The 12,573-nt window shown below is 47.0% G+C and overlaps 1 protein-coding gene across 1 annotated transcript; it reads right to left on the bottom strand.

Annotated features, from left to right (window-relative positions):
* Nucleotides 1-4,267: 4,267 nt before the first annotated feature.
* Nucleotides 4,268-12,282, bottom strand: tgm8 (transglutaminase 8). The gene is made up of 13 exons (XM_047015218.1): nucleotides 12,195-12,282; nucleotides 9,823-9,993; nucleotides 9,352-9,603; nucleotides 9,107-9,225; nucleotides 7,893-8,021; nucleotides 7,487-7,664; nucleotides 7,185-7,320; nucleotides 6,630-6,739; nucleotides 6,149-6,391; nucleotides 5,598-5,999; nucleotides 5,119-5,282; nucleotides 4,797-4,930; nucleotides 4,268-4,466 (listed from the first exon to the last, which is right to left on the bottom strand). Exons 1-13 carry the CDS (start codon nucleotides 12,202-12,204, stop codon nucleotides 4,283-4,285), a joined length of 2,232 nt encoding a protein of 743 aa, XP_046871174.1. The 5' UTR covers nucleotides 12,205-12,282; the 3' UTR covers nucleotides 4,268-4,282.
* Between the last annotated feature and the right edge of the window lie 291 nt (nucleotides 12,283-12,573).

Below are 12,573 nucleotides of genomic sequence, written 5' to 3'. Positions count from 1 at the left end.
ATTCTATAACAAGTGGTTAGGGTTGGTAATTTATTTGACCAACAAGTGGTCTTTTCTTGTACTGAACTACAGAAGTAGTTATCTATCCCTCTGCTATCCGCTTTGCCCCTTTTCCATACACACCCCTGTACTCTTTACTCCCTGGTAAACTGGACCTCACTTCACACCCGTCGTAATATTCACTGGCTTATCCTCATGTACAAGACCCTTCTTCACCGGACACCCTCCTACCTGGCTCACCTGCTGCATCTGCTTCCTGTTACGCTCAACACCCTCTCTATAACCAGTAAAAAATTCCCAAACACAAATCCATCCTAGGTCTTGCATCATTTCAGTCCGCTGCCGCCTCTGACTGGAATGCTCTGCAAAAACATCTAAAACTAGACACATTCAATTTTATCCCTGCCTTCAAAGATGCCATTTCACTCATCCTCACCTATGTCTGTAAATGCTCTCTCACCTTTTTAAACCTTGCTTTGTGTTTTTGTGCTTTTAACATTTTATCCTCTCTGATTCCCTATGTACAAATACCCTACTTTGTTTAACCTGCTAGTTTTTTTTCCTGTATGTTGTACTGCTGTGGTGTCTGCTGTGTGCATTTTAACCTGATTTTTCTTCCTTAACCCCCCTCACCTCTCCCTCAAAGCTTCTGCTTTTTGCCAGGCCATCTTTGTAAGTAAGAATTTTGTTCATAAATGATTCTGCCTGGTTAAATATTTTATTGTATTTTTTTAAAGGAGTCTTTGGCTCTTAAATGCTTCTTAGAGAGGCAGTTTCATGGGCGTATCTAGCACTATTTTAGGGGGGCTAGATAGATATTTTTTTTTTTATCTACATTTGTTAATTTCTCTTCCTAAAACCCACTAGAGGACACTATTTAAAAGGATATTTTCAAAAATGTCTTTGCAAAAAGTTTGCTAGGTCACAGGAAAAATAATTTTTTATATAGGGGCTTAGCCCCCCCAAAAGTGGGAACTTACATTCGCCCCTGGGCAGTTTGGAGGGATGGTCACACGGTCAACCGTTCTCACTCCCTCTGCCAGGGAACCTGTCGGGTCTGTTAAAAGATGACAGATGAAGTCAGGTAAGATCAGGGTCATTGAAGAAGACAGGGGCCGCTCTTTCCTCTTTTATGGTGGGGGCGACCCAACTTTGCCTCCATTAGAGTTTGCTCATGGTCAGTTGAAATCACTGACCGAGAACCACATTTTCAAATCTCATCTGCTTCTTTATTGTCACAGTTTTAAACCAAACAAATTCACAAGGGGATTCATTTCCTTTATTGAACAACATACCCACACATTAAGTACTTCTGTAACAGTGAGTAAAGTTCAGATGCCAACCCAGTACAGTGAGCTACGGTAACAGAAGTGTTATAGCGCCATCTACAGGCTCAAAGAGGAACATCTGGTATTGTGACAAGGCCCCCTTTTTTTTGACATTATACTTTGTATCTCTTAAACGGTGCCCCTGAAGTGCAAATCACACCCACTTATATGAGTGCATCCCCCAAATGAAAACACTCCCCCCAAATACGAGTCAACTCCCCCCAAATAGGATGACGTGCTCACCTCCATCCAATACAAAGGTACGCTCCCCCAAATGGGAAACAACATTACATTAACTTAAAAACACATTACATTAACTCAAAACGGAAAGCGTTGGTACTACACTTTGTCGCTGATTGGATGCAGTAGGCTAACTAACAAGTAATAAGAAATTTAATTTTTACGTTTAACACACAATTTATACATTTGCATAAGTAGCCTACTATTCGCTACATTCTTCCATAGCCAAACAAATGTCCTGGTGCACGTAACCTTGTCAGGCTATTAAATGTTGTACTTCTGTCAATCAATTTCTCATTTCTTGTTAGTTAGCCTACTGCATCCAATCAGCGACGAAGTGTAGTACCAACCCTTGCCGTTTTGAGTTAATGTAATGTCGTTTCCCATTTGGGGGAGCAAGTCATCCCATTTGGGGGGAGTTCACTTGTATTTGGGGGGAGTGTTTTCATTTGGGGGATGTACTCATATTGGAGGGTATGGTTTGCACTTCAGGGCCACAGTACTGTGATAATGTATACTATACCATACAATACTAAGTCAACAATTTCCGTTAGCCAGCAGTTACAGAAGTTGAAATACGTTTCACTGTCGTGTGCATGGCCAATAGCAGTTTGTTATTTAACGTTATGTTACATACAAGTTTTGAAAAAAAACGTTTTGAGAGATTGAAAGAATATTTTTGAAAAACTGTTTTGAGAAAACTAGATACATTTTTTGTTGTGTTTGTGGAAAAAAAAGTTTTGAAAGGTGAAAAATCGGGTTTGTAATCAGAAGGTTTCCGGATTGATTCCCGGCCGTGTCAAAAGACGTTGTGTCCTTGGGCAAGGCACTTCACCCTACTTGCCTCAGGGGGAATGTCCCCTCACATGCTCTCACTGTAAGTCGCTCTGTTTTATGAAACTACCGAAATGGTTGTAGGCGTAAAAAGATTTGAGCAATGCAATTGGGAAAGGCTACTGTCTACATGGTATTGCGTATAATACATAAAAGGGGGTCCATTGGACATAAGTAGTGTCGTTTTTGTGAGTGTTTACAGACTCTTCCAGCCAGCCTGATGGTGGAGGTCTCCTGCAGTCATCACTTCTACACTACCCCACTTCTTCTCACTCCTAACCTCACCTTTACCCTCTCCCCTCCCTGTACCCCTCATCCCTAACCTCCCAGGTCTCTCCCCTCCCTGCACCCCTCCCCTCATCCCTAACCTCCCAGGTCTCTCCCCTCCCTGCACCCCTCCCCTCATCCCTAACCTCACTGGTCTTTCCCCTCCCTGCATCCCTCCCCTCATCCCTAACCTCCCAGGTCTCTCCCCTCCCTACACCCCTCCCCTCCCCTCCCCTCATCCCTAACCTCCCAGGTCTCTCCCCTCCCTGCACCCCTCCCTTCATCCCTAACCTCCCAGGTCTCTCCCCTCCCTGCACCCCTCCCTTCATCCCTAACCTCCCAGGCCTCACCCCTCCCCTCATCCCTAACCTCCCAGGTCTCTCCCCTCCCTGCACCCCTCCCTTCATCCCTAACCTCCCAGGTCTCTCCCCTCCCTGCACCCCTCCCTTCATCCTTAACCTCCCAGGTCTCTCCCCTCCCCTCATCCCTAACCTCCCTGCTCTCACACCTTCACTCAACCATAACCTATCTTGACCTCAGAAACGGTCTGTGTAGAGTTGAAGAGGGGTGGGAATGTTTACGAAGGTTTATGGAACACGACTGGATAACATGTAATCAGGGCAGCTCTTATTCAGCTGTGCCTCCCATTTCTGCTGTCGGTGAGAGATTGAAAAAGATGTTCAGTACATGGCCACAGGACCATAACAAGAACCACTTATGGCCACAACTGACACATTCAACAGGAAGCAGAGATCAAGAGCTCCCATTGTACTTTTGTAAAGCTCTCTTGGAAGTCGCTTTGGATAAGTGTCTGCTACATGAGTAAATGTAAATGTTATGTAAATTTGATGCTGGGATAAACAGAACAGACAACAGAGGGGGGTGCATTAATTTCATGGCAGGCTTGTAGTATTCCTTCTTGCTATGAAATGCACCCCCTGCTAACTGTGACTAAGAAAGTGTTACATGCCTGAAACTTACTGTGGTAACACACACCAGTCCCATCTTGTGAAATGCACACACTCACCAAACTCATGAAGGTAATCCCCAAATAGAAAGGAAGCCTTTGTTCCACAAAAGTATAATTGTTAATGTATTGTCTGTTCTGTTCATCCCAGCATCAAATGACTCTCACTGTACACTGAGGGGATTAGTATGAGTAACCAGAGTAAGTTTCAGGCACGTGACACTTCCCTAGTCACAGTAAGCAGGGGGTGCATTGCATTTACATCAAAGGTAAAACAAGGCCTGCCATGTGAAATGCTCTCCCCCTATATACGTTTCTTCCCTTCTACCCTAGCAGTATGTACATCTAATAGCATACATTTAATACCAATACATGTGTATGTATAGGTTGGACAGGTCTGAAAACAGAATAGGCAAATGTAGGTGGGGGATTAATATGTTTAATTTTGTCATTTATTTCATTGACTTAAACAATAAGAGTGAGGCTCACTCTCAGTACTTTTCCATCAGAATATCAAACTTCAAGTGAGTTTGAGAGCAACCATAAGGTTTCCATAAAAAGTCACATGACAAATAGCTAGTACAGCCACACAGCCCAGGTCCAGATACATAAACAAATCTGACCTCAGGAAGGGGTGAGGCCAGTCTCAGGCAAGGCGGCCAAAGCTGTAGCCGAAGTGATTGTAAGGAGCTACGTTGACGTTGCAGCTAGCCTTGATGTTCCTGAAGGAGTTGCAGTTGAAGTTAGCCACCAGCTTCTTCTGCCCCGACCTGTACGGCTTCAGGGGCACCTGCACGCGGACACGGTGACCTGGGAGCAACAAGGCCAACCTGGGGAGACAAACACACACTCAGACCCTGTTGCAGTTCATCCCCTGACCTCTGACCTGCGCACCTCTGGAGGTCTGAGTTGCATGGATCTGATATGGGTGGAGGGATTCTTTCTGGGAGTTCTTAGCAGAGTGCTTCCACCTCAGGACTGTGTGTGTCTGTGTGTGACAGTGTGACAGTGTGAGTCTGATTGTGTGTGTAAGAGTGTGGGTGTGAGTTTGTGTTGAGTGTGTGTGTGTGTGAGTGTGTGTAAGAAAGTCTGTGTGCTAGTGTGAGTGTATGAGTGTGTGTGTTAGAATGTGTGTGTGTGAGAGGGGTGGGACCTCTGACCTGGCCTCCAAAGAGCTCTCCAGAACTCCGCTGCCTGTCACCGTGATGGTGCAGTCTGTCAGAGCTTCATCCAGGGGGTTCATGAACACCACCTCTGCCATCAGCTCACGGTACTGCTGTGCTGGGCCCACGCTCTGCAACACACATACGCACACACACACACACACACAGGGTCAACAAAGTTATCCTCTAGACATAGACACAGACATACACATAAACAGACAGACAGACAATGCAGTCAGACAGATGGGCAGACAGAAAGACAGGCACGCAAACAGATGGAAAGACATGCAGTCAGACAGACAGGAGGAAGGGGACCCACAGTGATGGTGAGGATTGGGTCTTTCGGAATGATCTTCATCTCCGTCAGGTAAACGTTCTTTGGGTTCTTCTGGTCCGTAGCCAAGGCCGACACCATCAGACTGTTGTTCTCCAACATGTGTTCTCCGTACACGGAAAACGGGATCAGGATGGGAACAGTTAGCTCTGGAAAACACACAAGCACGATCTAGCATCAGTAATATACAAGAGTCCTCCATGCAATTGAAGTGTCATTGCACTATTAGGGTGGTGACAGACACAAAGTCTTCCTATGTCAGCCAGGAGCAGAGAGGCAGATAGATAGGGAGGGTTGAACAGCAGGCAGTAAGTCAGAGTTAGACAGAGGTCAGATGGCCAGTTTTTTACAGAGGCTGCGAGTCAAGGTTAGAAACAGAGGAACAATGTAATACAGAGGCAGAGTTAGACAGAGGCAGTGAGGCAGGGTTATACAGAGGCAGCGAGGCAGGGCGGTTCTAGTACCTTGCCCAGGGGCCAGCTGGAGCTGCTTCTCCTCCGTCTGCACCTGAGAGGCGGGGGTGCCGGTGTACTTCATGGCCTGGACGTTGATGTGCAGCAGCAGACTGCAGGGGGCGCCAGACAGGCTCCGCACCACCAGCTTCAGCCTGATGTCGGCCCCGCTCAGGGGCTTGTCCTCCACCAAGACCTTCATCTCCACGGCGCCCGGAGCCACGGACCCGTTAGACGTTCCATTGGTGTTTGAGATGGTGTTTCCGGTGGTGAGTGCGGGGGTGGGTCTGGTGGTGGGTGCGTTGGGCGTTCCTGCGGGTGTCTCGGTAGGTTCGCCCGCCTCCTTGTCCTCCTTCTTGAGCTTGAGGCCGCCGCTCACAGCCCGATTGAAAGAGTCTCTCTCGTCCTTGCTGCCTGGAAGACGGACACGCAAGAGACCAGGTGAGACATGACACACACTGTGTCTGCATGCGTCTGTCTGTACCGAACCTGTTAATCGCTGTTGCTGATGTTGCAACTGCCTGAGATATGTGTGTGTGTTTTGTTTGTGTGTGTGTACTGACCCTCTCTGTATTTGTAGTTGTCAGTGATGTTCTGTCTCTTGTCACTGCCCACGCTCTTGGTGCTGATGTTCTGTCCCACGGAGCCGGTGTCTGAGTAGATCCTCTTCTTGGAACCATCTCTCGCCACCAGCCACGTCACGAGGTCGGCGTTGACCTCGGCGAACACGAAAGGGGCGTCATACAGCACGTTGGTGTGGCCCAGGAGGATGGCCTTGACCGGGGTGGGGCCACAGCAGTACACGCCTGGGGGGAGGGGTGGAGGAGGAGTGAGAGGAGGAAAAAGAGGAAAAGGGTAGAGAAGGAGGAGGAAAAGGAGAGGGATGAGGAGGTGGAAGAGAAGAAGGTGGAGAATGAAGAGCAGGAGGAGGAGAGGCAGAAGGAAGTCAAAGTAGAGGAGGAGGAGGAAGAGAAAGATGACATTCCATCTTGTGATAAGGGCTCTGGAGTAAATGATTGTGATGCTCAGATTTGTGGACCATACCACTGCTCTTCTCCTGAGGGGTGGGGTCCAGCACCTGCCAGCCGTCGTACACAGAGTCATCTGACAAGTCGGGACGCTTCATCCAGGCTTCCACCCACACATGGAAGTTCCTGTAAAAACAACAATCAACCACATTCTACAACACTGTTCTACCACAGCTGTAATCCAGACCTGCCTGAACCCCTCAGCAGTCGTGCAGTGATCCAGACGGACTGTCTGTACAGCACTCTTACGGGACAGATAGATGGTTGATTTACACTTGTGTGTTTTTTTTTTTTTAGTCATTTAGCAGACGCTCTTATCCAGAGCGACTTACAGTAAGTACAGGGACATTCTCCCCGAGGCAAGTAGGGTGCATTCTCCCTGAGGCAAGTAGGGTGCATTCTCCCTGAGGCAAGTAGGGTGAAGTGCCTTGCCCAAGGACACAACATCATTTGACCCGGCGGGGAATCGATCCAGTAACCTTCTGTTTACTAGCCCGACTCCCTCACCGCTCAGCCATCTGACTCCCTACTGTGTGTTGTGTGTGAAAGACCAGCAGGCCCTGTTCCTCACCAGACACTGTCTCTGCCCTCCTTCTCCAAGACTCCATAGTCTCCGTAGAACTCATCCACTGTCAGGCTGCCATCCGTGTCATGGGCCGACTGGAAGTTGGTGACGATTCGACACGGGATCCCCAGACATCTCAACACTGGGAGGGAGGAAGGGAGGGAAGGAAGGTGTGAAAGAGAGAGGAGTGTGAGAAAGAAAGGGAGGGAGGGAGAAAAGAAAAGAGAGAGGGAGGGAAGGAGTGAAAGAGAGAAGAGAAAGAGGAGGGATTGCAAGAGAAAGAGAGAGGGGTTTGGCTTCTTCTCTACCTGTGCACATGACGCCGGCGTACACCCAGCACTGCCCGTACTTGACAGGGTTGCAGTCAAACTTCCGCCAGCGTCGCAGGATGTCCACACTGCCGTTCCATTGGGTGGGGCTGACCCCTCCGGCAAACGAGTTGCTCCAGTTTCCCATCAGCACCCCGCGGTCATCGTTGCAGTTTATCTGATGATCAGAGAACAGTCAGGTCACACTGGTGCCGTCACCTGAGAAGGGTTTCTGGGATGCACTAAGGATGAAATGGTGTTGACATTTGATGTTTTAGTCAAGCTTTTGAATAAAAAGTGCACGTACAAAGTACAGGAGAGATCAAAGAGCAGAAGGGCAAAGTTCCACAGTGTTTCATGGTCAAGGAACAGGCCCAAGTTACCATGGTGCATGGCGCTTAGTTACCATGGCGCTGACCACCCGGCTGACGTAGATGGGGTTGCAGCGGGCGGAGTAGTCTTGCGAAGCGTCCCTCAGACACTTGGGATTGACATCCAGCAGCTTCAGACAGATCTCCACCATGTCTTCCTCAAACTGTAGGGTCAGGGGTCAGGGTTAGCATGGATGAGGAATTGGCCTGTTACTACAATTATTTGTGTTTTATTAGTCATTGTTAGTTATAATGTTGGTTATTGTGATTGTTATGGTTATGGTGTAATACAATCAGCTTACGATACAATACGTATCACACTATTTTGAACATTTTAAATGAAACTGAATTTCAATTAAAAGATTTATTTCCAAAACATTAAACATTTTCAATAATTTTCTTTGTTGTACATTCAATTTAGTTAACTCAGTTCAAGCGATTTCTGTGAATGCAATAAATGCACCCATGACCCAGGTGCAGTGTAGGTTGCGTGCTGGTTGCTCAACCAATAGGATCAAATGGATGTCATATTGTAAACATATTGCCATAACTTTACTATACATATTGTAAAATCTTTGTATAACGATATATTGTTCCACGATATATTTTAACACCCCTAGTGATTGTAGTTTTTATTATACTTTCAAAAGCACTATAATGAGTAATGTGACTGTGATTATAATGTCTTATTGATTGTCAGGCCAAACACACAAACCTGATGGCTGGTGGACTGCTCCTGAATAGTGACCACCAATCGGTGTCTGTATGTGTGTTTGATTTAGTGTTTGTGTGTGTGTCTGTGTGTGTGTGTTTCTGCGTGTGTGTGTGTGTTTCTGCGTGTGTGTGTGTGTGTTTCTGCGTGTGTGTGTGTGTGTTTCTGCATGTGTGTGTGTGTGTTTCTGCGTGTGTGTGTGTGTGTTTCTGCGTGTGTGTGTGTGTGTTTCTGCGTGTGTGTGTGTGTGTGTGTGTGTTTCTGCGTGTGTGTGTGTGTGTTTCTGCGTGTGTGTGTGTGTGTTTCTGCGTGTGTGTGTGTGTGTTTCTGCGTGTGTGTGTGTTTCTGCGTGTGTGTGTGTGTGTTTCTGCGTGTGTGTGTGTGTGTTTCTGCGTGTGTGTGTGTGTGTTTCTGCGTGTGTGTGTGTTTCTGCGTGTGTGTGTGTGTGTTTCTGCGTGTGTGTGTGTGTGTTTCTGCGTGTGTGTGTGTGTGTTTCTGCGTGTGTGTGTGTGTGTTTCTGCGTGTGTGTGTGCATACCTGTCCTAAGTCCCAGCCCAGGCTGCTGATGTAGTTCTCTGAACCACGATAGATGATGCTCTGCTCTTTCATAACATACTCCTGCCTCTCTTCCTCCACACCCAGGTAGACCCAGTCATCTGACACACACCACACACACACACACACATATCACACACACCACACACACAGTTTTTTATGGACTGTTGAGAGACACTTTATGGATCAGTCCCAGCATGTGACAGACTGTTAACGGGCTGGTTTACCTTTACACCAGGGGTTGAACAGCATCAGCAGGCTTCCCACGCTGGCCCCGTTCGGCTCCCCCTCCTTGGTCTTCACAAACAGGGAGTACTGACCCACGGGGGCGTCCGCTGGAGGGGTCACGGCCAGGGTCACACTTCCTGCCAACAGCACTGAGTTCGGGTCGAGCTCGGCCCCCCACGCCGCTTTCCCCGTTTTGCTGTTGGGGAAACTAAACACTGACCGGGTGCCGAGAGACTCTGAAGCCTGGAGGCCTGGAGGAGGAGGGGGGGAGGTGAGAAGGGGGCAAGGGTGGAGGATAGAGGAGGGAGAGAGGGAGGGAGGGGTGGAATAAAGAGAGGGAGGGGCAGAGAGAGGGGGGAAGGAGGCATGGAGGGAGATGTTGATATTGTTAGTTCAAAGTGGAGGAACCAAGTTGCAAGTATGTCACATCCTGGAGCAGTCATAATGCCTGGAGCAGTCTGATAACGTACCCGTCTCCGCGGTGATCAGGAGCGTGTCGGAGGCAGGGTTGAAGGGGCGGGGCAGCCTGAGGGTCAACAGGAAGGACTGCCCCCTCCGCACGATCAGGCGCTGCTTGCTGATGTCATTGGTCCGGTGGGCGGAGTTATTGGCCTCACAGTGGAGGTCCACTTTATTCACAACTAGAATACAGCCCGCACCAACATGAACACAAACACAACCAGTTTACAATCAGATGTGAGCTTATGTTAAAATGGGGTGCAGATCCATCCAACCCCACCCATAAATCAAGCGGTGCTGGTTCATGAAGGAGGAAGCGAGACATAGCGCGCCACTAGCAACTCGTCATATTACGCTGCAGGGAACTCCCTCTTAACAGGGCGGGGTATATAGCGCGGTATCCCGGCATATGCATTGCTAGTGTGACATAGACATCAGTCATCCTGCTGCGTCCGCAACCCCGGCCTCTTCCCTTGGTTCTGTTTCCTGTTGTAGGGGGAATGCGTCGCTGCTCTCTGCTCGGAGGTCGAGACGGTGTCTTTGTTGGGTGCTGCAGGGAGCCGATGCAAGCATAACCACAATGCCAAATCAAACGTACTATCATGTATTGTACAGCGTGTAATACATTTACATTTACATTTAGTTATTTAGCAGACGCTCTTATCCAGAGCGACTTACAGTAAGTACAGGGACATTGCCCCCGAGGCAAGTAGGGTGAAGTGCCTTGCCCAAGGACACAACGTCATTGTGTGTCAACGTCGCCTTCTTATTTCAATAATGCGTCATGACGAGGAAAAAAAACATATTTCACAAAATTCAAGACCAAGAACAAACATTTAATCTGGAATGGCAAGTTATTCAACTACACAATAGCACACAGAACAACAGGCTCCGGTATGTTTATGTCACACATTGTTATTCAGCTACACAATAGCCATGGGTGTATCTAGCCCTATTTTGGGGGGGCTTTTGAAATTTTAAATCTAAATGTGTTAATTTCTCTTCCTAAAACTCACTAGAGGAAACAATTTAAAAGGATATTTTGAAAAATTTCTTCTAGGGGAACATGCCCCTAGACCCCCCTAGTTTTGCTGGGTCACAGGAAAAATTATAGGTTTTATCCAGGGGCTTAGTCCCCCCAAAAGTGGGAACCTAGATTCGCCCCTGACAATAGCATAAAGAACATACCTGGGAGACTGAATAGGCTAAATTAAAATAAAAAGCCAGCGAGTCCAACAAGCAAGTTACCGGTAAACTAGTTCACCAAGCTCCCGATCTCAACCGGCCTGCCAGCAAACCAGCCAGCCAACGAAGCAGCCAGGCAGCCAGCCAGCCAACCAAGCAGCCAGTCAGGTAGCCAGCCAGTGATCTGGACAGCCACTGCCACTCTGGGAATGCATCGGTGTGACATAGTAAAAATTCCTAGCATATTTTAACTAGTTCTGAACTATAGTCAGGGGGGATCGCTAGGCAATTTTTACAGGGGCATGTGGCCCAGTATAAATCTGCGGTGCTCCAGTAAAATCTAAAGTTTGAGTTTTAACAATTTACTTTATTAGTCAATGCATTCATTTAGATTAATAATCCCAGAAAAAATAAACATAGTATCCCCACACATGCCAATGCCCGCAGAATTCCAAGTCAGCGCGCTCTTCGGAGCTTGCCAAATAGCCACTGCAGCGCGCACACAGAAGCCAGTGTCAGAGTCGGCATACAAGTCAGAATTGAGGTAGTTTTCGAAATGATAGGCCTACCGATCATCTTACTTTGAATAAAACATAAAAACAATACTACATCAAGCTCCAAAAACAGTATTTTTGCTCAAATGAATGCGAAAAAAATGTGCGCGCTTGCATTAGCTTTTGATGTCCCTGCCAAAGTTGATATCAAACTTGCCTCCCTGAACTGTTGTATAATGGTTTAAGCAAGGGTAGTTTCTATAGCCTAGTAGTGCATTGTGCGCAGCAAACTTGGAAGAACATTTTTTTTTTTTTGAAAATGGATATGAATAACAACGCCCTGTATAGATTACTTAACTGTTTCTTAACTAGCACTGTACTGCAGGTGGTGTTTTATAAAAACTGTACAACAAGTGGCATCTTATAATGATGGTATAACAAGAGGTATGTTTCATCTAAATTGTATAAAACATGGTATTTTATGACAACTATAGAAACACTGCTGTTTTAGTGATGTACAGAAGTTCATTCTCACTAGTATTGAACAACAGAAGGTCTTTATTTTAACCATTACTGCACTCCAGAATAAACTCTACCTAATGCTAAACTACAACACCTAAACTCATTCAAAATAGAATGGAAACTATGTTTACTCCTACTGTAAGCAACCTCTCAATCCACAAGAATCTACGAAGCTGACTTACCCAGATCCATGTCAGTAGTCTCAAAGCTGCGTGTCTCTTAACAGGAGGACAGTAGGCTGGTCTCGCTGTTCTCTCTCCAGCTGCAGGGAATAGCAGAGGTGAAGAAGTCACTGGCTCTTAAACACTTCCTAGAGAGGCAGTTAGGTGAGAGAGGGATGGTCACTGAGTCAACCGTTCAGACTCCCTCTGTCAGGGAACCTCCTTTATTGAACAACATACCCACACATCAAAATACTTCTATAACAGTGAGGACAGTACAGGTGTCCAGCCCAGTACAGTGAGTAACGGTAACAGAATGTTAGACGCAATCTACAGGCTAAAAGAATGTTCTGGTATTGTGACAATTACACATTTTATTTCATGACATTATACTTTGTAT

Source organism: Hypomesus transpacificus, unplaced genomic scaffold (genome assembly GCF_021917145.1).
Source record: "Hypomesus transpacificus isolate Combined female unplaced genomic scaffold, fHypTra1 scaffold_287, whole genome shotgun sequence".
NCBI classification, from domain to species: domain Eukaryota; kingdom Metazoa; phylum Chordata; class Actinopteri; order Osmeriformes; family Osmeridae; genus Hypomesus; species Hypomesus transpacificus.
This window is presented reverse-complemented; position numbering and strand designations above follow the sequence as displayed.

What these genes read in the sequence shown, in the direction of transcription:
- tgm8 (XM_047015218.1), bottom strand. An exon ending in CCAGCTGGCCCCTGGGCAAG is followed by an intron (nt 5,283 to 5,597) that starts GTACTAGAACCG and finishes TGTGTTTTCCAG; the next exon opens with AGCTAACTGTTCCCATCCTG. An exon ending in GAGAGCTCTTTGGAGGCCAG is followed by an intron (nt 4,467 to 4,796) that starts GTCAGAGGTCCC and finishes TTGTCTCCCCAG; the next exon opens with GTTGGCCTTGTTGCTCCCAG.